We start from the raw sequence: 27,877 nt of genomic DNA on the forward strand, positions 1-27,877 counted from the left end.
TGTGAATTAACTTTATTAAAAACAAATATCGCACTGGGCTCACCAATGAACACCTGCACCATTTGTGCAGATTCAAAGCATTGGCAGGAGACCGAAAGTGTAATTTCTCTCATTAATGCAGGGCTAGGCCCAGAGTGACTTTAACATGAATATTGCATGGCCCACAGTGACGTTCTGTGCATTCAGATTATTTTTGTTGTTGTTAAACTCTCCTTTGTTCTCCAGAAAATATGTGACCGACTGGCTCAAATTGGTCTTATGTAGCAAAATTTGAAAGTGTTTTTTACATTGGACAAAGGTAGAGACTCAGAGCTACAAAATGGTGTATCATACACTGCAGTTGAGGAACAACGGGAAAGTAATTTTTCTTTGAAAGTTGATCAACTTGTAAACTTACTTTTGTGAAAAGGGCCTTTGAATGTTTTGGCACTACTAGTAGAGAGCCCTTCTTTGTCTACACCCATTCAATATCATTCACACCCTCTTAAGCTTTAGCCCCACCCATCTCTTTAAAGGTTGATCCGAATGTACTTACAGCGGTCAAGCACCCAAGCTAACTTACTAGCTACTTCCAGACATCTAAGTGAGAGAGAACAGCTCACTGAACATTACTCGCCCTAGCAGAGGTGGTTATGCTGTTATGTTATCCAGAGTGTTGGTGACTGCAACTGTGCTGTCAGATTGTCCGTCGTAAATTCAGAGCTTTTCGCGTTCAGAGCGCTCACCGGATGCTCTGGCCGATGTGTAGGGTTGATCCGAATGTTCTGACCTCACAACGGCAGTCAAGCACCCAAGCTAACTGGTTAACATTGGCTAGCTACTTCCAGACACATAATGAGACAACACCCCACTCTGACCATTTTACTCTCCCTAGCAGAGCTGGTTAGGCTGTTTGGTGACTAACTGTGCTGCTGGCAACAATTGAATTAAGTTTTTTTGCCAACGTTTACTCTAGCTAGCTATACTATCTTAACCGTATACGTCATTCATGGTTGGACGCGTCTCCTGACGGATGCCATGGTTGTCCGTTTGAAGATGTAATCCGGAGACTGGTGTTTTCGCCATCTCCTTAGCTATCATAATCGAATTCCACTTTTTTCAAAAGTCAGTCCTCCAGAAAGTGGAGAGCAACGCTTATGAAGTTTTAATACACGATACATTTAAAAACAATAGCCACGTTAGACAGGATTACCTAGACATACTGACCAGCTCAAATAGACAGAAGCTTGTTATATTGCAGACCATTATCTCAGCCAATCATGGCTAGCGGCAAGGTTGTTGGCTTCATCTTTGGCTAGACCAACTAGGCTCATAATTTAACCATTTTATTCGTATTTACAGATGGCATTTCATATAAAAACATGTTTGCTATGACGTAGACGAATATGTTTGTTACTACGCTGTACGACAGTGCCGATAAAAGACGATATCCATCCGGACCTTTGCAACCTAGGAAATGTTTGTCTCTGGACCTTCACAAATAGTAGTTATAGAAGGCCTAGCCAACATATAAAGACCTATTTGTTAACCAGAAAAGAAAGGATAATCATATTTCTGGGCTCTAGGTCTGGTTGTCCGTTCGGGTCCTGGTCCAGCTTTTTGGACCCGAGAAGAACCGTGTGTACACCTTGATAAAGGCGTCAGCAAGCTTCAGCTCGGCTAGGCGAACCAAACGAGTGTGCTCGCTACTCCCCTAAAAAACTTTAGCTTGAAAACTGAAAAAGCCACTAGTGCTGTTTGTCCATTTTGAAACGCTGTAGCCAAATAGTCCTCTAAATAGTCAGAATGAATCTACGTTAACTCAAGAAATCTGCTTTTCATTTTGACGTTTTTGCTTTGGAGATCTTAGTCCCATGATTTTACATCTAACTAAGATGTTTGGTGCTGTATTTCTCAATGAAAAAATGTGCATGAAAACGACTCGTCTCTCGTTTAATGACAACAAAGACTTTACTAAAGAATCCCTACTGTTGACCAATCACCGACAAAGGGGCGTCGACTTCGGCTTCCGACTTTGGCTTGCCTCAAGACATTTATTTGTGCCCGAACAGTCGAAAAACCCTTGCCGAAGTCCAAAACAAACAAAAACGGCACAAAATGTCTTCATAATACTGTATATGCACAAACTCTTCCGAACTGTTCTGCTGGGAATGTCTTAACACTCCCATCGTAGTAATCAAACTGAAATGCCTTGGAGTAATAGTGCCCCATGTGACATGAGACAATGCAGATAAACCTTCCAGCCAGCCAACAGGCGTTAGGTCAAGTTGCCCCTAGACACTGCTCTAAGACCAGCTTGCCCTTTGGGATTTGTGGTGGGAAAGCTGATCCTAAACCTGTGCCTAAGGGCAACTTCTGCAAAGAGCCCCCTGACGCATCTGAAACATATACTTTAATTCCTATGATTTGTGTGAGCAGTATGAGTCAGAAATGGAGTCAACAGTACACATGAGTCATGACTAACCGTGCTGACACACTCTTTACCTACAAACAGTGTAATCACTCAGAAAACTAATATCTAATACCTCAGAATAGTTCAGGCCCCGGATTACTTAGAGCCCTTGTCACGGCATGCAGGTTGATCCTGCTTTACATCCCCATTCCGAATCAAAGTATCAGTCAGTGTTTAAAAAAAAATCCTCAGCCCTCTGGCTGTTTTTAGCTGACGAGACACAATGGTTTTCAGTAACCCCGATAGATGCATCCTGACTGACTGAGCAGAGGATTCAAACTTACTGAACCCCACAGAGATGTAGCTCAAGCTCTTTGCTGATTCTAACACATCCAAGGTCTTCAAGTGTGGGAATAACACAAGCGGACACACTGTCAGCTCAGGCTCTGGGCCACAAGGATGAGAACCGCAGGCTTCAAAGAGAGAGGAGATGAGAGAGAAAGCCTCCCGCTCATTGAATTTGGGGTAGAATGTCTACAAAGAACAATGACTCAAAAGTATAGGGGGTGATGGGATACCTTCTCTGTCTGGCTGTATTTAATACTTAAAGGGGTAGTTATGATGTTGTTTTCATGGATGATGTTTATTCTCAACCATGGTGTGTCTGTGTGTGTGTGTCATAAAGTATTCAAAATGTGTGTGTCCCTGATCTAAGTGTGTGTGTTTTCATGACTCTAATTGTGTCTGTTGTTAGTGAGCCTCCGTTCCACCTGACACGTCGTGGCTGGGGGGAGTTCCCTGTCCGCATCCAGATCCACTTCAAAGACCCCCGCAACAAACGCATAGACATCATACATCACCTCAAGGTCCGATTGTAGATTCATTACATCTTTATTTGCACTGGAAACGCATGTTTCGTTCACAGAGGAGCACTTCTGTCTCTCTGCATCACTCTGCCTTCCACTCTCTGTCTCTCTCTGTCTTCCTCAAAAGAGGACTCTTGGATGCCAATTAAGTGTAGTGGTTCTTTAAAGTTGTATAAGTCTAGCTACTTGAGAATGTTCTAAAGGTTCCTCACAGGCCTTTTGATTTCATAAGTGAGATTCACTGATATGGTTTCTTTCTTCTTTTTTTACACAGTTTTGAATGTTTTTTTGTTACTCAGTCATTCTCTTCTTCTATATAAAAGTGCATAATAAATCCTACTGTCTCTCCCGTTCTCCCTATAGCTCGACAGAACTTACACAGGCCTGCAGACACTGGGGGCAGAAACAGTAAGTCTGTTATTCATTTACTGTGTTCAAACTTCTCTATCAAGTCTACTAGCGAGACACATGTCTTACATTTCATGGGACCATAGCCCCAGCACTGATCTCAAACTTGACTCGTTGTGTTGAATACACCGGGTTGTTTTTTTTACCACTGTGAACTTTGAACTTACTTTCCTCTCAGGTGGTGGATGTCGAGCTCCACAGGAACTCCCTAGGGGACGACTATGTGCTCTCTTCCTCCTCCCATGCCCACCACCACCAGCGTGCAGCCAGCCCCTCGTCCCCATCCTTCCTGCCCCAAACCCCGGGCCCTCTCTCTGGCCGCTGCAGCTCTCCACTCCCCCTCTCACAGGACAACCACCCCACCATCGCAGAGAAAGGTGAGATACATGGGAGGTTATATACATTCAAGTCTCCTTTTTACTCACCTGTTCTATCAGCTAGGGATGTGAATGAGACTTTTAACTCTAGTCTACACCAGGTCTCTCCCCCCCGGGTGCACGTTTTGGTTTTTGCCCTAGCACTACACAGCTGATTCAAATAATCAGAGTATGACGATGAGTTGGTTATTTGAATCAGCTGTGTAGTGCTAGGGCAAAAACCAAAACGTGCACCCAGGGGGGACCCTAGGACTGTGTTTGGGAAACCCTGGTCTACACCATAGAAGATCCAAACACACTGAACTGCAGAACATGTAGCTGTAACTGTTTCCATTGGAATTATGTCAATTTCTCCTTTTCAGTGAATCACGACCTGTCCAAGTGTGCCATGATTTTCTATAATTTCTCTTTTTTGTTTCTTTAAATCCTTCCCTCCGCAGGCCTATAGTGAATTATTGATGGTACTGGACTGGGAAATCATCTCTCTCTCTCACTCTCTCTCTCTGCCAGGATCAGGATAATTATAATGAAGATTATGCCTAGAGTGGATTTTAATGGTTATCATCCTCCTTCTCACTCCTCTCTCTCCCTTTCTTTCTCTTTATTATCTTCCCCTTCTGTCCAGGTCTGCCCGTCAAAGCAGAGACTGGAAGGTCTGGGGTGTACAGCGCGCCCCCCTCGGCTTCGGAACGCACCCCATCCCGTCCTAAAGTCACAGAGAAGATCACACTGGGTTCCCATGGCAACTCAGCCTTCCAGCCAATCACGGCCAGCTGTAAGATCGTCCCTCAGGGACAGGTGCCCAGCCCCTCCGAGTCCCCCGGGAAATCCTTTCAGCCAATCACCATGAGCTGTAAGATTGTGTCAGGTAACTATCTCCCAATGGGATCTGGCCGTATTGGAGTGGGGGGAGGGAAGGGGTTGTGAGTTGATTAAAATAATTCAATGGTGTTATTTAGATTTTTGTTTTCATAGTCAGTCAGACCCACTCTTAGTGTCAGTGGAGACATTTGTTTGATTTGTTTCATTATTCCCCCCAAAATTAAGAAACTATAGGCCAATCTCAGTTTAAAAACAGTCTTTTAAGATTGAAAAGGTTTTGAATTTCAAATGTGAGGCACAAGCGCCTTAAGGAAATCTTTAGATCGATTTTTGTTCATGGGCTTTTTTTTAAGATACAGAGCTTTAGAAAAATGCATGTTTTAAAATGAATATTTTTATAATGAGCATGTTGTTTGTGATTTTGTTTTGATCCCAAAGGTTCACCCATCTCCACACCCAGCCACTCGCCCCTCCCCCGTACCCACACCTCCACCCCAGTACACACCAAACAGGGCTCCTCCGTACTCAACAACCCTTACATCATTGTTGACAAGCCCGGCCAGGTCATCGGCATGGCAGCAAACTCCACGGGTACGCTACTGCTCCACTCGACAGCTCCACTCTTGCCCCTAGATTCTAGACACTGATCTCACTGATCTTCCCTAATGGTTAAAGTTATGATTTGGGTTAGGTTTTTGGATTATCTCCTGCAGCACAATGTGAGGATGTACTGTAGACTGTGCCTCCCACACAGCACATGATAATGGTGTTGTAGGCTCTCCTCGGCCACTGTAGGGCCAACGTTCCCCTCCCACACACCACCATTGCAAACATCCCAAGGCTGAATCTAGTGCACTCTTACTTCTCTCCTCTGATACTGATAAACCTCCACAGTTGACTATATTCTCTAACGTTCCTAAACCCTTTCAGTTGTCTCAAATCAAATGTATTTATATAGCCCTTCTTACATCAGCTGATATATCAACGTGCTGTACAGAAACCCAGCCTAAAACCCCAAACAGCAAGCAATGCAGGTGTAGAAGCACGGTGGCTAGGAAAAACTCCCTAGAAAGGCCAAAACCTAGGAAGAAACCTAGAGAGGAACCAGGCTATGAGGGGTGGCCAGTCCTCTTCTGGCTGTGCCGGGTGGAGATTATAACAGAACATGGCCAAGATGTTCAAATGTTCATAAATGACCAGCATGGTCAAATAATAGTAATCACAGTGAACAGGTCAGGGTTCCATAGCCTCAGGCAGAACATTTGAAACTGGAGCAGAAGCACGGCCAGGTGGACTGGGGACAACAAGGAGTCATCATGCCAGGTAGTCCTGAGGCATGGTCCTAGGGCTCAGGTCCACCGAAAGAGAGAATTAGAGAGAGCATACTTAAATTCACACAGGACACTGGATAAGACAGGAGAAATACTCCAGATATAACATACTGACCCTAGCCCCCGACACAAACTACTGCAGCATAAATACTGGAGGCTGAGACAGGAGGGGTCAGGAAACACTATGGCTCCATCCGATGATACCCCCAGACAGGGCCAAACAGGCAGGATATAACCCCACCCACTTTGCCAAAGCACAGTCCCCACACCACTAGAGGGATATCTTCAACCACCAACTTACCATCCTGAGACAAGGCCGAGTATAGCCCACAAAGATCTCCGCCACGGCACAACCCAAGGGGGGGCGCCAACCCAGACAGGAAGACCACGTCAGTGACTCAACCCACTCAAGTGACGCACCCCTCCTAGGGACGTCATGGAAGAGCACCAGTAAGCCAGTGACTCAGCCCCTGTAATAGGGTTAGAGGCAGAGAATCCCAGTGGAGAGAGGGGAACCAGCCAGGCAGAGACAGCAAGGGCGGTTCGTTGCTCCGGTGCCTTTCCGTTCACCTTCACACACCTGGGCCAGACTACACTCAATCATAGGACCTACTGAAGAGATGAGTCTTCAATAAAGACTTAAAGGTTGAGACCCAGTCTGCGTCTCTCACATGGGTAGGCAGACCATTCCATAAAAGTGGAGCTCTGTAGGAGAAAGCCCTGCCTCCAGCTGTTTGCTTAGAAATTCTAGGGACAATTAGGAGGCCTGTGTCTTGTGACCATAGCGTACGTGTAGGTATGTACGGCAGGACCAAATCGGAAAGATAGGTAGGCGCAAGCCCATGTAATGCTTTGTAGGTTAGCAGTAAAACCTTGAAATCAGCCCTTGCCTTAACAGGAAGCCAGTGTAGGGAGGCTAGCACTGGAGTAACATGATCAAATGTTTTGGTTCTAGTCAGGATTCTAGCAGCCGTATTTAGCATTAACTTAAGTTTATTTAGTGCTTTATCCGGGTAGCCGGAAAGTAGAGCATTGCAGTAGTCTATCCTAGAAGTAACAAAAGCATGGATGAATTTTTCTGCATCATTTTTGGAATGTTACGTGAATGGAAAAAAGCTGTCCTTGAAACAGTCTTGATATGTTCGTCAAAAGAGAGATCAGGGTCTAGAGTAACGCCGAGGTCCTTCAGTTTTATTTGAGACGACTGTACAACCATCAAGATTAATTGTCAGATTCAACAGAAGATCTCTTTGTTTCTTGGGACCTAGAACAAGCATCTCTGTTTTGTCCGAGTTTAAAAGTAGAACGTTTGCAGCCATCCACTTCCTTATGTCTGAAACACCGGCTTCCAGCGAGGGCAATTTTGGGGCTTCACCATTTTTCATTGAAATGTACAGCTGTGTGCCATCCGCATAGCAGTGAAAGTTAACATTATGTTTTCAAATGACATCCATCCCCAAGAGATAAAATATATAGTGAAAACAATAGTGGTCCTAAAACGGAACCTTGAGGAACACCGAAATGTACAGTTGATTTGTCAGAGGACAAACCATTCACAGAGACAAACTGATATCTTTCCGACAGATAAGATCTAAACTAGGCCAGAACTTGTCCGTGTAGACCAATTTGGGTTTCCAATCTCTCCAAAAGAATGTGGTGATCGATGGTATCAAAAGCAGCACTAAGGACATTGTTTGTCTTCAGGAAGGCAGTGAGTTGCTGCACAACAGCTTTTTCTAAAACTTTTGAGAGGATTGGGTGATTCGATATAGTCCGATAGTTTATGTTTTCTGGGTCAAGGTTTGGCTTTTTCAAGAGAGGCTTTATTACTGCCACTTTTAGTGAGTTTGGTACACATCCGGTGGATAGAGAGCCATTTATTATGTTCAACAAAGGAGGGCCAAGCACAGGAATTAGCTCTTTCAGTAGTTTAGTTGGAATAGGGTCCAGTATGCAGCTTGAAGTTTTAGAGGCCATGATTATTTTCACCATTGTGTCAAGAGATATAGTACTAAAACACTTGAGTGTCTCCCTTGATCCTAGGTCCTGGCAGAGTTGTGCAGACTCAGGACAACTGAGCTTGAGAGGAATACGCAGATTTAAAGAGGAGTCCCTAATTTGCTTTCTAATGATCATGATCTTTTCTTCAAAGAAGTTCATGAATTTATTACTGCTCAAGTGAAAGCCATCCTCTCTTGGGGAATGCTGCTTTTTAGTTAGCTTTGCGACAGTATCAAAAAGACATTTCGGATTGTTCTTATTTTCCTCAATTAAGTTGGAAAAATAGGATGATCGAGCAGCAGTGAGAGCTCTTCGATACTGCACGGTACTGTCTTTCCAAGTTAGTCGGAAGACTTCCAGTTTGGTGTGGCGCCATTTCCGTTCCATTTTTCTGGAAGCTTGCTTCAGAGCTCGGGTATTTTCTGTATACCAGGGAGCTAGTTTCTTATGACAAATGTTTTTAGTTTTTAGGGGTGCAACTGCATCTAGGGTATTGTGCAAGGTTAAATTGAGTTCCTCAGTTAGGTGGTTAACTGATTTTTGTCCTCTGACGTCCTTGGGTAGGCAGAGGGAGTCTGGAAGGGCATCAAGGAATCTTTGGGTTGTCTGAGAATTTATAGCACAACTTTTGATGCTCCTTGGTTAGGGTCTGAGCAGATTATTTGTTGCGATTGCAAATGTAATAAAATGGTGGTCTGATAGTCCAGGATTATGAGGAAAAACATTAAGATCAACAACATTTATTCCATGGGACAAAACTAGGTCCAGAGTATGACTGTGGCAGTGAGTAGGTCCGGAGACATGTTGGACAAAACCCACTGAGTCGATGATGGCTCCGAAAGCCTTTTGGAGTGGGTCTGTGGACTTTTCCATGTGAATATTAAAGTCACCAAAAATTTGAATATTATCTGCTATGACTACAAGGTCCGATAGGAATTCAGGGAACTCAGTGAGGAATGCTGTATATGGCCCAGGAGGCCTGTAAACAGTAGCTATAAAAAGTGATTGAGTAGGCTGCATAGATTTCATGACTAGAAGCTCAAAAGACGAAAACATCCGTTTTTTTTTTTGTAAATTTGCTATCGTAAATGTTAGCAACACCTCCGCCTTTGCGGGATGTGCAGGGGATATGGTCACTAGTGTAACCAGGAGGTGAGGCCTCATTTAACACAGTAAATTCATCAGGCTTAAGCCATGTTTCAGTCAGGCCAATCACATCAAGATTAGTGATTAGTTCATTGACTATAACTGCCTTGGAAGTGAGGGATCTAACATTAAGTAGCCCTATTTTGAGATGTGAGGTATCACGATCTCTTTCAATAATGACAGGAATGGAGGAGGTCTTTATTCTAGTGAGATTGCTTAGGTGAACATCGCCATGTTTAGTTTTGCCCAACCTAGGTCGCGGCACAGACACGGTCTCAATGGGGATAGCTGAGCTGACTTCACTGACTGTGCTAGTGGCAGACTCCACTAAGCTGGCAGGCTGGCTAACAACCTGCTGCCTGGCCTGCAACCTATTTCATTGTGGAGCTAGGGGAGTTAGAGCCCTGTCTATGTTCGTAGATAAGATGAGAGCACCCCTTCAGCTAGGATGGAATCCGTCACTCCTCAGCAGGCCAGGCTTGGTCCTGTTTGTGGGTGAGTCCCAGAAAGCGGGCCAATTATCTACAAATTCTATCTTTTGGGATGGGCAGGAAATAGTTTTCAACCAGCCATTGAGTTGTGAGACTGCTGTAGAGATCATCACTCCCCCTAACTGGCTGGGGCCAGAGACAATTACTCAATGCCGACACATCTTTCTAGCTGATTTACACGCTGAAGCTATGTTGCGCATGGTGACCTTTGACTGTTTCATCCTAACATCGTTGGTGCCGATGTGGATAACAATATCTCTATACTCTCTACACTCGCCAGTTTTAGCTTTAGCCAGCACCATCTTCAGATTACCAGGGGGCAGGGCTACCGACGTTAAGGCTAAACAGTGTACGATCGCTGTATGATTCGTTTTAAGTCTAATACTGCGGGCAATGGAGTCGCTAATGACTAGGGTTTTCAATTTGTCAGAGCTAATGGTGGGAGGCTTCAGCGTCTCAGACCCCGTAACGGGAGGAGTAGAGACCAGAGAAGGCTCGGCCTCTGACTCCGACCCGCTGCTTAATGGGGAGAACCGGTTGAAAGTTTCTGTCGGCTGAATGAGCATCACCGGTTGAGCATTCCTACAGCATTTCCCTCCAGAAGCCATGAGAAAGTTGTCCGGCTGCGTGGACCGTGCGAGGGGATTTATACTACTATCTGTACTTACTGGTGGCACAGACGCTGTTTCATCCTTTCCTACACTGAAATTACCATTACCTAACGATTGCGTCTAAGGCTAGGCTGGCAGCACAGCTATTCTCACCATAAGGCAATCGTTCTCCTGTATATTATGAGTACAGCGACTGCAATTGGAAGGCATCATGTTAATGTTACTACTTAGCTTCGGCTGTTGGAGGTCCTGACGAACCATGTCCCGATAAAGCGTCCGGAGTGAAAAAGTTGAATGAAAAAAACTTGAGGGATAACTAAAAATATAAACAGTAATTAAAAAGTAAAAATGTGCAGTTTTACAGCAAATGTTCTGCAATTCTACACATTTTGCCATAGGTGGAGAGAAATGTTTGCTGTTTTTAATATGGTGTCTGAGTAAGAGTGACTAACAAAATCAATGGGCGTCCCCCGGTCTGTTTAGACTAACTTACCAATTTAAAGAAAAGTTAACTGACATGGGCTGTTTGAGTGACTGACATAACAAGAGCAAAACTGCTGATGCACAACCAACGTTCGAAATTGCACTATATATATATATATATACATATATATATACAGTACCAGTCAAATGTTTGAGCACACTTACTCATTCAAGGGTTTTTCTTTATTTTTACGATTTTCTACGTTGTAGAATAATAGTGAAGACATCAAAACTATGAAATAACACACATGGAATCATGTAGTAACCAAAAAAAGTGTTAAACAAATCAAAATATATTTTATAAACTCAGCAAAAAAGAAACGTCCCTTTTTTAGGACCCTGTCTTTCAAGATAATTCGTAAAAATCCAAATAACTTCACAGCTCTTCATTGTAAAGGGTTTAAACACTGTTTCCCATGCTTGGTTCAATGAACCATAAACAATTAATGAACATGGAACGGTCGTTAAGACACTAACAGCTTACAGACGGTAGGCAATTAAGGTCACAGTTATGAAAATTTACGACACTAAAGAGGCCTTTTTACTGACTCCAAAAGAAAGATGCCCAGGGTCCCTGCTCATCTGCGTGAACGTGCCTTAGGCATGATGCATGAGGACTGCAGATGTGGCCTGGGCCAGGGCAATAAATTGCAATGTCTGTACTGAGACGCTTAAGACAGGGAGACAGGACGGACAGCTGATCGTCCTCGCAGTGGCAGACTATGTGTAACAACACTTGCACAGGATCGGTACAGCCGAACATCACATCACAGGATGGCAACAATAACTGCCCGAGTTATACCAGGAACACGCAATCCCTCCATCAGTGCTCAGACTGTCTGCAATAGGCTGAGAGAGACTGGACTGAGGGCTTGTAGGCCTGTTGTAAGGCAGGTCCTCACCAGACATCACCGGCAACAATGTCGCCTATGGGCTCAAACCCACCATCGCTGGACCAGACAGGACTGGCAAAAAGTGCTCTTCACCGACGAGTCGCGGTTTTGTCTCACCAGGGGTGATGGTCAGATTCGCATTTATCGTCCAAGGAATGAGCGTTACACCGAGGCCTGGAGGTGGAGGGTCCGTCATGGTCTGGGGCGGTGTGTCACAGCATCATCGGACTGAGCTTGTTGTCATTGCAGGCAATCTCAACGCTGTGTGTTACAGAGAAGACATCCTCCTCCCTCATGTGGTACCCTTCCTACAGGCTCATCCTGACATGACCCTCCAGCATGACAATGCCACCAGCCATACTGCTCGCTCTGTGCGTGATTTCCTGCAAGACAGGAATGTCAGTGTTTTGCCATGGCCAGCGAAGAGCCCAGATCTCAATCCCATTGAGCACGTCTGGGACCTGTTGGATCGGAGGGTGAGGGCTAAGGCCGTTCCCCCTAGAAATGTCCGGGAAGTTGCAGGTGCCTTGGTGGAAGAGTGGGGTAACATCTCACAGCAAGAACTGGCAAATCTGGTCCATGAGGAGGAGATGCACTGCAGTACTTAATGCAGCTGATGGCCACACCAGATACAGACTGTTACTTTTGATTTTGACCCCCCCCTTTGTTCAGGGACACATTATTCCATTTCTGTTAGTCACATGTCTGTGAAACTAGTTCAGTTTATGTCTCAGGTGTTGAATCTTATGTTCATACAAATATTTACACATGTTAAGTTTGCTGAAAATAAACGCAGTTGACAGTGAGAGGACGTTTATTTTTTTGCTGAGTTCATTTAAGAATCTTCAAAGTAGCCACCCTTTGCCTTGATGACAGCTTTGCACACTTTTGGCATTCTCTCAACCAGCTTTATGAGAAATGCTTTTCCAAGAGTCTTGAAGGAGTTCTCACTTATGCTGAGCACTTGTTGACTGATTGTCCTTCACTCTGCGGTCCAGCTCATCCCAAACCATCTCAATTGGGGCCAGGTCATCTAATGGATGGTGTATCGCTGCAGAATGATGTGGTAGTCATGCTAGTTAAGTGTGCCTTGAATTCTAAATAAATCACAGACAGTGTCACCAGCAAAGAACCCCTACACCATCACACCTCTTTCTCCATGCTTCACGGTGGGAACGACATATGCGGAGATCATCCATTCACCTACTCTGTGTCTCACAAGGACAGCAGTTGGATCCAAAAATCTTAAATTTGGACTCATCAGACTGAAGAACAGATTTCCACCGGTCTAATGTCCATTGCTCGTGTTTCTTGGCCCAAGCAAGTCTCTTCTTATTATTGGTGTCTTTTACTAGTAGTTTCTTAGCAGCGATTTGACTATGATTCAGTTTCCTCTGAACAGTTGAGGTTGAGATGTGTCTGTTACTTGAACTCTGAAGCATTTATTTGGGCTGCAATTTCTGAGGCTGGTAACTCTAATGAACTTATCGTCTGCACCAGAGGTAACTCTGGGTCTTCCTTTCCTGTGGCGGTCCTCATGAGAGCCAGTTTCATCATAGCGGGTTTTGCGACTGCACTTGAAGAAACTTTCAAAGTTCTTGTAATTTTCCCCATTGACTGACCTTCATGTGTTAAAGTAATGATGGACTGTCATTTCTCCTTGCCTATTTGAGCTGTTCTTGCCATAATATGGACTTGGTATTTTACCAAATAAGGCTATCTTCTGTATACCACCCCTACCTTGTCACAACACAACTTATTGGCTCAAACGCATTAAGGAAAGAAATTCCACATATTTACTTTTAACAAGGCACACCTGTTTACTGAAATGCATTCCAGGTAACTATCTCATGAAGCTGGTTGAGAGAATGCCAAGAGTGTGCAACGCTGTCATCAAGGCAAAGGGTGGCTCACCTTGGTTTTATCAGACCAGAGAATCTTCTTTCTTGGTCAGAGTCCTTTAGACCTCTTGGCAAACTCCAAGCAGGCTGTCATGCCTTTTACTGATGAGTTGCTTCCCTCTGGCCACTCTACCATAAAGGCCTGATTGGTGGAGTGCTGCAGAGATGTTTGTCCTTCTGGAAGGTTCTCCCATCTCCACAAAGGAACTCTGGAGCTCTGTCAGAGTGACCATCGGGTTCTTGGTCATCTCCCTGACCAAGGCCCTTCTCCCCTGATTGTTCAGTTTGGCTGGGCGGCAAGCTCTAGGAAGAGTCTTTGTGGTTCCAAACTCCTTCCATTTAAGAATGATAGAGGCCACTGTGTTCTTGGGGACTTTCAATGCTGCAGAATTGTTTAGGTACCCTTCCCCAGATCTGTGCCTCGACACAATCCTGGCTCGGAGCTCCAATGACAATTCCTTCAACCTCATGGCTTGGTTTTTGCTCTGACTCTGTGGGACCTTATATAGACAGGTGTGTGCCTTTTGCAAATCATGTCCAATCAATTGAATTTACCACAGGTGGACTCCAATCAAGTTGTAGAACCATCTCAAGGATGATAAGTGGAAACAGGATGCACCTGAGCTCAATTTCGAGTCTCAAAATGGTCTGAATACTTATGTAAATATGTTTTTCCTGTTTTTTTATTGTTTTTTAATTATCAAAGAAATCTAAAAACCTGTTTTTGCTTTGTCATTATGTGGTATTGTGTGTAGGTTGATGAGGAAAAAAATATATTTAATCAATTTTAGAATGAGGCTGTAACATAACAAAATGTGTAAAAAGTAATGCTTTCCGAACGCATTGTATATGTTTTTGTAATTTGATCCGGGGCCTACATTATTTTGTGCACAGGGCCGCCAGTTGCCCATCCCTGGTGTATACTGACTAGGCTACGCTTCATTGTAAATTCAATTTCAGAATGTGTGTGTTGGCATTTGGCCGTTCAATGTATCAGTGTCAGTCTCAAGTGGAGCACAGTGAAATCACATTCTCCCACTGCTGTACTTCAGCGCTTTGTAGCTCTAATTCACATTCCAGTCATGTGCTCTGCTCTCCCACACAGCCTCTCCCATATCCCATACATCCACCAACGCTTAGTTTCAACTGATCCAGGGCGGGCGGAGGGGTTTAAAGTGTTCCATGTTATTTCAAGCTGATGTTGGAGTTTGAGCTGATTCACTTAGTTTTCCTTAGTTTCTCTTTTTCTCTCAATAGCTTAGTTTTAGTGCTGTAACCCACCTAAATCTTTTGAATTCAATATCCTTGTGAAACAGACAGATGCCATTACCAGGACCCAGTCTCAGGCAGTGACCAAAATATATTTTGATAATTGATTGATGGTCTCTGTCTTACAGGAAGTCCCACAGCCAAGCAGTCGGTTACGGCCCAGGGGACTCGCTCTCCGGCCCCCAAGGTTCACACAGGCAGCTTCCTGTCCTCAGGGGTCAAGGTGAGTTACACAGAGCTGACATAGAGATCGCTCAAATGTCAATGGCCGTGTCACCACGGTAAAATATTCAGGAAAACCTTTTAATGGCCAGGTCCCAATTTCCCAAAAGCATCTTATGGCTAAGTTCATTGTTAGAACCTTCATAGGAGCATTGTTAAATCTCAGAACTGTTTCCCAAAACCATTGTTATTAACTTTGCACTTGAAAACGCACGTAATCTAACACCTGCCTCAGACAACTCGTAAAACAGCTAAGTGCATCATTAGATGCTTATTTGTGCTTCACATTATACACAGATAAACATAGATTTACACTAGCTGTGTTCGAATACTCATACTAACCGTGCAATTTGTGACGTGAATTGAGTATATAGTATGCTTATTGGTCATAGTATGGATATAGTTAGTATGCCAAAAGTTCGCCAAAGTATGAAGTATACACGCAGAGGACACTATTTCCGTACTTTAGGGCCCATATGCAGCTCTTAAGGAAATGGCCATGGCTTCACATCGTTTTCAGATTTGACGAAAATGGCGGAAAATATGCAGCCAAAGTACAACAAGAGCGGATACAGATTTATTGCTTTAACTAATTATGACAAATGTTGAGCAATGTAATAAAGTAATGACTTTTCAAATGAGTTACCTTACACGTTATGTTGGCTGACAATGTCTTAGCTACGCCATCCTTACAAACCGCATAGCATTACAGCAGTATGTACCGGTATGTTAGCTAGCTACCTAACGTTAGTTGCCTACTTATATATCAAACTTGCCAGTATATTAACTATAGGCTATCTAACGAACGACCCAGCGTTTATTGACTTGATTATTCCCGTCATTCTTAGTTTAGCTAAACGGTATAGTCATTGTGCGTATCAATGGGTGCTTTCGTAAATTCGCTCTGGCTATCTACTCCGATTTCAGAGCACTCTCGTCTGAGTGAACTAGAGTGCAGAATCTCTGTTAGTGCGAGTAAAATGGTCAGAGTGATCTCATTTGTGTCTAGCAAGCTAGCCGACGTTAGCTTGGGTGCTTGACTGACGTTGTAAGGTCAGAACGCTCAAATCAACCCTACTCCTCTGCCCGAGCGTCCAGTGTGCGCTCCGAGAACTAAACACTCTGAATTTACAAACGGACCATCTGACAACGCTCTGAATTTACGAGCGCACTCTGGCACTCCAGATTGAATTTAAGAACACACGCAAAGTCGTAAAATGTCTAACTAGTAATTTGTTACGCTAGCAAGAGGTTGCATACCAACAGCATCAACTTCCGGTAGACAGGTGAAGAGCTATTACGCTCAACTGAAGGATACTGTTAATTTCCAGTATACTAAAATGAACTAATAGTATGTAGTATATACTCATTAAGTATGTAGAATACAGTATGTTAGTATGGGTATTCGAACACAGCTACTGAGTGCCTTTATCACGGTAATGGCCCGCCCCTTAAAGGGGCAGCAGAACATTTTTGTCTCATCTAATGACTCAAATATTTGGGGGTACGTTGTGATTCATTGAGCATGGAACACTCCAAAAACCATTTATACACACGATTTTATACTTTTACAATTTATTGTACACCTTAATTTATTTGTGTGCTCATGAATATCAACTAACAGTATGTACTCCTTGTCAAATATTTTTTTGCATTAGAACCCTGAACTAATAATAATAAACAAGTCATATCACTCAGCATTTTGTGGCAGGGCAGGCACTGATTCTTGATGTTCAGTTGTAGAACTGTTTATCTGTTTTACTTTTTACTTGAGGTCGACCGATTAATCGGAATGGACGATTAATTAGGGCCGATTTCAAGTTTTCATAACAATCGGTAATCGGTATTTTTGGACACCGATTTGCCAATTAAAAAAAAGAAATGTGTGTGTGTATATGTATATATATATATATATATATATACATATACATATGTATATTTTTTTTTTTTTTTTTTTTTACACCGTTATTTAACTAGGCAAGTCAGTTAAGAACACATTCTTATTTTCAATGACGGCCTAGGAACGGTGGGTTAACTGCCTTGTTCATGGGCAGAACGACAGATTTTTACCTTGTCAGCTCGGGGATTCAATCTTGCAACCTTACGGTTAACTAGTCCAACGCTCTAACCACCTGCTTTACATTGCACTCCACGAGGAGCCTGCCTGTTACACGAATGCAGTAAGAAGCCAAGGTAAGTTGCTAGCTTGCATTAAACTTATCTTATAAAAAACAATCAATCATAATCACTAGTTAACTACACATGGTTGATGATATTACTAGTTTATCTAGCCTGACCTGCGTTGCATATAATCGATGCGGTGCGCATTTGCAAAAAAGGACTGTCATTGCTCCAACGTGTACCTAACCATAAACATCAATGTCTTTCTTAAAATCAATACACAAGTATATATTTTTAAACCTGCATATTTAGTTAATATTGCCTGCTAACATGAATTTCTTTTAACTAGGGAAAATGTGTCACCTTTTGCAACAGAGTCAGGGTATATGCAGCAGTTTGGGCCGCCTGGCTCGTTGCGAACTGTGTGAAGACTATTTCTTCCTAACGAAGACAGCCAACTTCGCCAAACGGGGGATGATTTAACAAAAGCGCATTTGTGAAAAAAGCACAATCGTTGCACGACTACCTAACCATAAACATCAATGCCTTTCTTAACATCAATACACAGTAGTATATATTTTTCAACCTGCATATTTAGCTAAAAGAAATCCAGGTTAGCAGGCAATATTAACCAGATGAAATTGTGTCACTTCTCTTGCGTTCATTGCACGCAGAGTCAGGGTATATGCAACAGTTTGGGCCGCCTAACTCGTTGCGAACTAATTTAGGTTGTGCAATGTAACAGGAATATTTAGATAAAATACGGAACGCTTCCGTATTTCACTGAAAGAATAAACATTTTGTTTTCAAGATGATAGTTTCCGGATTCGACCATATTAATGACCTAAGGCTTGTATTTCTGTGTGTTTATTATATTATAATTAAGTCTATGATTTGATATTTGATAGAGCAGTCTGACTGAGCGGTGGTAGGCACCAGCAGGCTCGTAAGCATTCATTCAAACAGCACTTTCGTGCGTTCTGCCAGCAGCTCTTCGCAATGCTTCAAGCATTGCGCTGTTTACGACTTCAAGCCTATCAACTCCCAAGATTAGGCTGGTGTAACCGATGTGAATGGCTAGCTAGTTAGCGGGATGCGCGCTAATAGCGTTTCAAACGTCAATCGCTCTGAGACTTGGAGTAGTTGTTCCCCTTGCTCTGCATGGGTAACGCTGCTTCGAGGGTGGCTGTTGTCGATGTGTTCCTGGTTCGAACCCAGGTAGGAGCGAGGAGCGGGACGGAAGCTATACTGTTACACTGGCAATTCTAAAGTGCCTATAGTCAAAGGTATATGAAATACAAATCGTATAGAGAGAAATAGTCCTATAATTCCTATAATAACTACAACCTAAAACTTCTTACCTGGGAATATTGAAGACTCATGTTAAAAGGAACCACCAGCTTTCATATGTTCTCATGTTCTGAGCAAGGAATTTAAACGTTAGCTTTCTTACATGGCACATATTGCACTTTTACTTTCTTCTCCAACACTTTGTTTTTACATTATTTAAACCAAATTGAACATGTTTCATTATTTATTTGAGGCTAAATTGATTTTATTGATGTATTATATTAAGTTAAAATAAGTGTTCAGTCAGTATTTTTGTAATTGTCATTATTACAAATAAATGAATAAAAAATTGGCCGATTAATCGGCATCGGCTTTTTTTTGGGGCCCCCCAATAATCGGTATCGGCGTTGAAAAATCTAAATCGGTCGACCTCTACTTTTTACTATTGTATGTAAATAATTTATTTTAACATACACTGGTTAAAAGACTTGGGTCACAAAAAGAAATTGAATTGAGTAATATACCACTTCTTACTAGTAATACATTTATTGTATTATAAACATTACAAAGCAAGCTCATCCATCATTTGCGATTGTTGGTGTAATTATGGCGAAAAAATATATTAATTCATACAACAATTATAAGCTTAAGAATGTGCACATGCCTGTAGAATATGCTTAAATGTTCCAAAATGCAGTTAGCGGAAAACACCATTCTCAAAGCGCAGAGTATGCTGCAGCGGTTTCATGTCACAGAAATAAAGAAAGATACATCAACTAACATGGGTTGCTAATATGACTAGGATTATCATCAACTAGCAGGGTTACTAATATGACTAGGATTATCATCAACTAGCAGGGTTGCTAATATGACTAGGATTATCATCAACTAACATGGGTTACTAATATGACTAGGATTATCATCCACTAGCAGGGTTACTAATATGACTAGGATTATCATCAACTAGCAGGGTTACTAATATGACTAGGATTATCATCAACTAGCATGGGTTGCTAATATGATTAGGATTATCATCAACTAACAGGGTTACTAATATGACTAAGATTATCATCAACTAACATGGGTTACTAATATGACTAGGATTATCATCAACTACCAGGGTTACTAATATGACTAGGATTATCATCAATTACCAGGGTTACTAATATTATTAGGATTATCATCAACTAGCAGGGTTACTAATATGACTACGAATATAATCAACTAACATGGTTTACTAATATGACTAGGATTATCATAAACTAACATGGGTTACTAATATGACTAGGATTATCATCAACTAGCAGGGTTACTAATATGACTAGGATTATCATCAACTAGCAGGGTTACTAATATGACTAGGATTATCATCAACTAGCAGGGTTGCTAATATGACTAGGATTATCATCAACTAGCATGGGTTACTAATATTATTAGGATTATCATCAACTAGCAGGGTTACTAATATGACTAGGATTATCATCAACTAGCAGGGTTGCTAATATGACTAGGATTATCATCAACTAGCATGGGTTACTAATATTATTAGGATTATCATCAACTAGCAGGGTTACTAATATGACTAGGATTATCATCAACTAGCAGGGTTGCTAATATGACTAGGATTATCATCAACTAGCATGGGTTACAAATATTATTAGAATTATCATCACCTAGCATGGTTGCTAGTATGACTAGGATTATCATCAACTAACAGGGTTGCTAATATGACTAGGAATATTATCAACTAGCATGTGTTACTGATATGACTAGGATTATCATCAACTAGCAGGGTTACTAGTATGACTAGGATTATCATCAACTAGCAGGGTTACTAATATGACTAGGATTATCATCCACTGGCAGGGTTACTAATATGACTAGGATTATCATCAACTAGCAGGGTTACTAATATGACTAGGATTATTATCAACTAGCAGGGTTGCTAATATGACTAGGATTATCATCAACTAGCAGGGTTACTAATATGACTAGGATTATCATCAACTAACATGGGTTACTAATATGACTTGGATTATCATCAACTAACATGGGTTACTAATATGACTAGGATTATCAATATGACTAGGATTATCATCAACTAGCAGGGTTACTAATATGACTAGGATTATGCCTTTGGCTGCTGGACAATAAAATAACATTGATTTGAAAACCAATAGAATGTGAAAAATGCTGGTTTCAACGTCATAACACGTCGTGTTTATAAAATAATTCCCTCAACATTTCTATGGCCGTATTTTAGCTAGGCTACTTTGAAACAAGGTAAAACATTCTTCATAAAATGACAAAACGGCTAGGTTTAAAACAAATACGTTTATGGTTAAATGGTCTCATTATGTTTGTCAGTCATGACTGGCGTTTAGTCTACATTTAGTTAATTAAAAGTCTCATTAAAGTTTCTGGCACCTCCCTGCTGTCGGCATCGGTTTCGACATGAGGCTATAGCCAATATGCATATCACCTACACTTTTACATGTAGGCTTTTTTATTTACGTACAGGAAAAATACATTTGAATATTATTCCAATGTTGGCCTCTCTGATTGAATTCTGATCGTGGTAATGGTTTCATGGTGATTTTTGTGTAATTATATCTATATTGTTCCTGTCTGATTTTTTTATTTTTTTTTACTAACCATGTTTTTAGGCTATACAGTATTTGTTTACATTGACATTGTTTACAAACATTGGAGTAAAATAAAGATATATTTTGGGTTATGACAGTTGAACTAAGGCATTTAAAAGTTATTTTCTTCAAGAATTAATGGGTATATACACTGAGTATACCAAACATTAGGAACACCTTCCTAATATTGGTGTTACAGACCCTTTTTTTTTTATTTTTGGACTAGTGACTTGAGCTTTTGGACAAGTAAAAAATCTGTCATGCCTGTCGGAAGTACAAGTGGCAAAAAAAAGTGAATGTCAAGCCCTGGTTAAAGCTATAATTTTGATATCATAGATGGTCAGTCCTTGCATTCATAGCTACACTTATATATACAAAAGTATGTGGACAGCCCTTAAAATGAGTGGATTTGCCTATTTCAGCCGCACCTGTTGCTGAAAGGTGTATAGAATCGAGCACGCCGCCATGCAATCTCTATAGACAAACATTGGCAGTAGAATGGCCTTACTGAAGTGCTCAATGACTTTCAAAGTGGCAATTTTCTGCACTGCTAGAGCTGCCCCGGTCAACTGTAAGTGTTGTTATTGTGAAGTGGAAATGTCTAGGAGCAACAATGACTCAGCCACGAAGTGGTAGGCCACACAAGCTAACAGGATGGGACCGCCAAGTGCTGAAGCGCATTGCGTTTAAAAATGGTCTGTCCTCGGTTGCAACACACTACCGAGTTCCAAACTGCCTCTGGAAGCAACGCCAGCACAAGAACTGTTTGTCGGGAGCTTCATGAAATGGGTTTTCATGGCCGAGCAGCCACACACAAGCCTGAGATCACCAGGCGCAATGCCAAGCGTAGGCTGGAGTGGGATAAAGCTACCTGCCCCAATGCATAGTGCCAACTGTAAAGTTTGGTGGAGGAGGAATAATGGTTTGTGGCTGTTTTTCATGGCTCGTGCTAGGCCCCTTAGTTCCAGTGAAGGGAAATCTTAACGCTACACCAATGCAACGATTCTATGCTTCCAACTTTGTGGCAACAGTTTGGGGAAGGCCCTGTCCTGTTTCAGCATGACAAAGCCCCTGTAAATAAAAAGAGGTCCATACAGAAATGTTTGTCGAGATCGGTGTGGAAAAACCTGACTGTCCTGCACAGAGCCCTGACCTCAACCCCATCTAACACCTTTGGGATGAATTGGAAGGCAGACTGCAAGCTATGCCTAGTCGCCCAACATCAGTGCCCGACCTCACTAATACTCGTGTGGCTGAATGGAAGCAAGTCCCCACAGCAATGTTCCAACATCTAGTGGAAGCCTTCCCAGAAGAGTGGAGGCTGTTATGGCAGCAAAGGGGAGCCCAACTCCGTATTAATTCCCATGATTTTGGAATGAGATGTTCGACAGGCAGGTGTCCACATACTTTTGGTAATGTCTATGAATTTGAGAGTGGTTACATTTCTTCAGCCCCAACCCCTTAGCTTTTTACCCAAGTGGTGGGATATGCTTTGTTGTTATTTCAACTGCAGATTGCCCCTTTCAAGTTTAAACCCTGAAAACACAGGCGTCTTCCATGAATGACTTTGATTACCAAAGTCTTAACCTGTCATGAGTACTTTTCATAGAACTCTTTCAGTCCTAACAGTGTTGAGCTTCCAGGAGATTTATGTCAGAGCCAACCCAGCAGTCTGTGTGGTATAGTGACTTCCTGTCTCTGTAGACACTTCCTCCCTTGAACAACACTCTCTCTCGCTCTCGCTCTCTTTCTCGCTCTTTCGCTCTGTGTATTATTAATAGTGTGCCACTCTGCCAGGGTGCTATCTTCAGCAGCTGTAGGCAGCCACTTGGCAAGACATTTAACTTGGACATCATTCTAAAAGGGAATTGCATTGCAGAGGGAATAACTGCAAGGTTCTATATCTAAACACACGCGTTTGTTTTGCTCTCCTTGTGGGGACCAAACAATTGATTCCCATTGAAAATCCTATTTTCCCTCACCCCTAAATGTAACCCTTAACCTAACTTAAACCTAACCCTAATTGTATCCCTAACTCCTAAGCCTAAAATAGCCTTTTTCCTTGTGGGGACCCACAGGTTGGAATGTTCCTTGTTTTACTATCCTTTTGAGGACTTCTGGTCCCCACAAGGATAGTAAAACCCCCAAAAAACACACAGAGTTGGTGTCAAACCCCTGTAATAAAATCAACCCACTCCCCAAACTCTCCACAGATGAAACACAATTTCAGGGCAGATGAATTCCGACAGTACTGTAGGCAGGAACGCGGTGCTGCTGTGATACTCAGCATCAAACCTCAACCCACAGCACTGTCTCTTTCTCTGCTGGGCAGCACCAAGCCTTCTCTCTCTGCGGGGGGCTGAAAATAAAGCAGGGTCCTTTGTGATCTGTCAGTCGCTGTTATTAAAACCAATGCCTAATCACAACAATGATATTGACTTATTGTATTAACTAACTAATGGTGAGTGCTCACTCTTTTTTGCCTTGGTGTTTTTTCTAGCCTGTTTGGAAGTGGACAAAGTATTAACACCTCTTGACTTATTCCACATTTTGTTCTGTTACAGCCTGAATTCAAAGTGTGTTAAAAAATATGTATTATATTAAAAGAATTACATCTGTGAGTCTTTCTGGGTAAGTCTCTAAGTGCTTTCCACACCTGTATTGTGCACCAATTGTCCATTTATTCTTAAAAAAAATGCATCAAACTGTCAAATTGGTTCTTGATCATTGTTAGACAACCATTTTCAGGTCTTGCAATAGTTGTAGTACATATACAGTACCAGTCAAAAGTTTGGACACACCTACTCATTCAAGGGTTTTTCTTTATTTTTACTGTTTTCTACATTGTAGAATAATAGTGAAGACATCGCAACTATGAAATAACACATATGGAATCATGTAGTAACCAAAAAAGTGTTAAACAAATCAAAATACATTTATATTTTAGATTCTTCAAGTAGCCACCGTAACTGCAAAGTTTTTGATTCATCCACAGCCATTAAACTCTGTATCTGTCTTAAAGTCACCATTGGCCTCATGGTGAAATCCCTGAGCAGTTTCCTTCCTCTGCGGCAACTGAGTTAGGACCCCAGTATCTTTGTAGTGACTGCGTATATTGATACACCATCAAAGTGTATTTAATAACTTCACCATGCTCAAAGAGATATACAATGTCTGCTTTATATTTACCCATCTTCCATTGCGAGGCGTTGGACAACCTCCCTGGTCTTTGTGGTTTGAATCTGTGTTTGACATTCACTGCTCAACTGAGGGACTTTAAAGATAATTGTATGTGTGGGGTACAGAGATGAGGTAGTCATTCAAAAATCATTATTGCATTATTGAGTCCATGCAACTTATGTGACTTGTTTAGCAAATGTTTACTCCTGAACTTATTTTGGCTTGCCATAACAAAGGGAATGAATATTTATTGACTCAAGACATTTCAGCTTCTCATTTTTGGTTAATTTGTAAAAATTTGTAAAAACCATAATTCCACTTTGACTTTATGGGGTATTGTGTGTGTGTGTGTGTGTGTGTGTGTGTGTGTGTGTGTGTGTGTGTGTGTGTGTGTGTGTGTGTGTGTGTGTGTGTGTGTGTGTGTGTGTGTGTGTGTGTGTGTGTGTGTGTGTGTGTGTGTGTGTGTGTGTGTGTGTGTGTGTGTGTGTGTGTGTGTGTAGGCTAGTGACAAACATCTAAGTTGAATCCATTTTAAATTCAGGCTGTAACTCAACAAAATGTGGAAAAAGTCAAGGGGTGTGAATCATTTTTTAAACTGTTGCTTCTAGCACTGGTAGTCCTTGTGGTAATGTTCTTTCTCTACACTCTCTACTTCTGCAGGTCATTATCAAGCAGGAGCCGGGGGAGGTTCCCACTCAGCATCAGCAGCAGATGGTTTCCTCGGTAACGGCAGCCCAGCAGTCCGCCGCCGCAGCAACGCAGCAATTTGTCGCAGTGAAGGGAGGTCACGTGATCTCCATGTCGCCACAGAAACAGACAGGAGGGGCCAGCGGGGCAGGGGCTCCACCCAGCAAGGTATCAGACAGAAATACACGGACACATACACACACTCACACTTGAACTTCTAGTCATGGCTCATCCTATGTAACTACTGCTATACACCTTTTCTATTCACATACTGTCTATACGCACCACTTACATACATATATTTATATTCCAGACTCTGGTCCGGAAGCTAATTTCCTATAATTCTATCCATTTTGCCATGTGGTTTTGTACTGTATATTTAAATACTGTATTCTCGACACAGCTCATTATAATATTGCTACTACTGTACATTGCTTTTAATGATACTGTTTATACTCACCGCATATTTATAATATAATAGCTCACTCTATATCTACTGCTGTACATATCATTCGTAGTATTTCTAGTGTAAGTTCATCCTGTGTAGATACGCATAGATTGCATTTCGATTACTCTTACAGTGCTATTTGGGTTGTTAATTGGATTCATTCCGACATTTATTCATTTAGACATTTTTTGTATTTTGTTTATGTACTTGTTTGACATTGTACTGCTTTGTTAGGCGCAAATAACATAATAATTTCGCTGCACCCGCTTTAACATCTGCTAAAATGTGTACACGACCAATAAACATCGTTTTGATTTGACATGCACACACACAGAGATGGTTCACAGCCAGTAAGCACGGTATAAGAGAGCAAAGGCTTTGAACTGTAAAACTACATTTCCAATGTTCCCCCTCTCCAGGTTCTGGGTATCCCTGTAGGCTCCGCCCTCCAGGCAGCGGTGAAGCAGGTGGCCATCAGCAGCGGACAGATCCTAGTCGCCAAGGGTAACCCCTCCGTTTCCAAGGTGATCGGCGGGAAGCAGGTGGTTGCCCAGGGCGTCGCCAAGGCCATCGTCAGCGGAGCGGCTGGTAGCATCATGGGTCAGCAGGTCGTTGCTAAGGCAACAGGGGCTGCAGGGGGAACAGGAAAGAGCGGAGGTGATGGTCACTTCACTTTTGTTCGTTCACACGCACACACACGTAAACACAAACAAACACTCTTGACAAACTCTCTCCCCCCTCTCTCTCTCCACAGTGATGGCTACCCTCCAGCTGCCAGCCAACAACCTGGCCAACCTTGCCAACCTGCCCCCGGGCACCAAGCTGTACCTCACCACCAACAGCAAGAACCCATCAGGGAAGGGCAAGCTGCTGCTCATTCCCCAGGGAGCCATCCTCAGAGCTTCCAACTCAGCAGGTAACACACACACACACACACCTCATTATCCTTGCCAACTCCTCTCCTTTCATTTCCTTTTTTCTTCTTCCTCTCCGACCCCATCCTTGTATCCAATCCAGTCTGTCACATAAACAAACCCCCACTGAATAGTGAATATGCCATGGTGTTTTTCACCATGGTGTATGAATACAGGTTTATTTTGGTGTTTATGTCTGTATAAGATAACAGTCTCTAGGTCAGGGTTTTCCAACCCTGTTCCTGGAGAGCTACCCTCCTATAGGTTTTCACTCCATCCCCAGTTGTAACTAACCTGATTCAGCTTATCAAACAGCTTATTATTAGAGTCAGATGTGCTAGATTACAGTTGGAGTGAACCTACAGGATGGTAGCTCTCCACGAACAGGGTTGGAGAGCCCTGCTCTAGGCGTATTATGCTGAAGCATGTCTATCTCTGTGTGTGTTTGTTTCTCTGTGTGAGAGCAGTCTCTGGGTGTATTATCAGGGATTTTTCTGCCATTGAAATCCTTGGGCGAGCTGGAAATACGATTTTAGTGTTAACTAAAACGACTAAAACCAGTGGAGTAGTGTCGGAGAAGTGGGTATACTCAAACTGCCCCCCCCCCCCGGCGAAGGAAAGGGAAAGGGGGATACCTAGTCAGTTGTCCAACTGAATGTATTCAACTGAAATGTGTCTTCCACATTTAACCCAACCCCTCTGAATCAGAAAGATGCAGGGGCCTTCCTTAATCGACATCCATGGCACCCTGTGTGAAAAATTCTATGATAAACAGTGACATAAACTCTGAGTGACCTAAAATGATGAATCCCATTTTGGTCTTTCACAGTCAGGTCAACCCAAGCTGTAGGCTAATAGTAGGCCTACTATTGAAACAGATAAATTAGGCTGTCATCTGAGTGAGAAAGCCACAGGTTTCTGCTTTTCCATTACATTTTTTTATCAGGAGACCACTTTTGAGGTCTGGGAAAATCTAGTGTAGTTATCCTTGAAGTGGGCAGGCACAGAACACTGTTGCGACGTTTCTGTAGCACATGAGTTTGCAAAACAAATGTCCACTGGATTGATGCAAGTAATCATGATATCATTCTGCCAGGTAGGCATAGGCTACTTTGTAGCTAGTTAACATTTCATTGAGAAGGTTTTTGGGAACACCTTTCCATCTACTTGAAGATGGATAGGCCTATCGTTAGCATCGCTATATTTTTCCTGTTCCTTCATTTTTTTAAACCTGGATGTTTTACTTCATATTATGAGGTGTGTCTTACCTTGCTTCAAAGTAGCCTATAGCCAAAATCCCTCCATAGAAACATGGAGGCAATTATTTTATAAAGACTTCCTCAAATGCGTTCTTTCAACTGTCTTTCACTTTCTAGCAG

The 27,877-nt window shown here is 42.3% G+C and overlaps 1 protein-coding gene across 2 annotated transcripts in view; it reads left to right on the forward strand.

The window, feature by feature from the left end:
• LOC106600587 (YEATS domain-containing protein 2) overlaps window positions 1-27,877 on the forward strand; it is a 75,094-nt gene that overhangs the window by 15,093 nt on the left and 32,124 nt on the right. For both annotated transcript variants that reach the window (XM_014192065.2, XM_045714881.1), the window contains exons 8-16: window positions 3,147-3,258; window positions 3,622-3,666; window positions 3,845-4,043; window positions 4,669-4,911; window positions 5,304-5,456; window positions 15,120-15,214; window positions 25,110-25,304; window positions 26,004-26,241; window positions 26,339-26,500. In XM_014192065.2, the coding sequence (XP_014047540.2) occupies window positions 3,147-3,258; window positions 3,622-3,666; window positions 3,845-4,043; window positions 4,669-4,911; window positions 5,304-5,456; window positions 15,120-15,214; window positions 25,110-25,304; window positions 26,004-26,241; window positions 26,339-26,500 (1,442 nt within the window). The remainder of the gene's footprint in view (window positions 1-3,146; window positions 3,259-3,621; window positions 3,667-3,844; window positions 4,044-4,668; window positions 4,912-5,303; window positions 5,457-15,119; window positions 15,215-25,109; window positions 25,305-26,003; window positions 26,242-26,338; window positions 26,501-27,877) is intronic.

The sequence above is a fragment of the Salmo salar genome, chromosome ssa03 (genome assembly GCF_905237065.1).
Source record: "Salmo salar chromosome ssa03, Ssal_v3.1, whole genome shotgun sequence".
Lineage (NCBI taxonomy): Eukaryota > Metazoa > Chordata > Actinopteri > Salmoniformes > Salmonidae > Salmo > Salmo salar.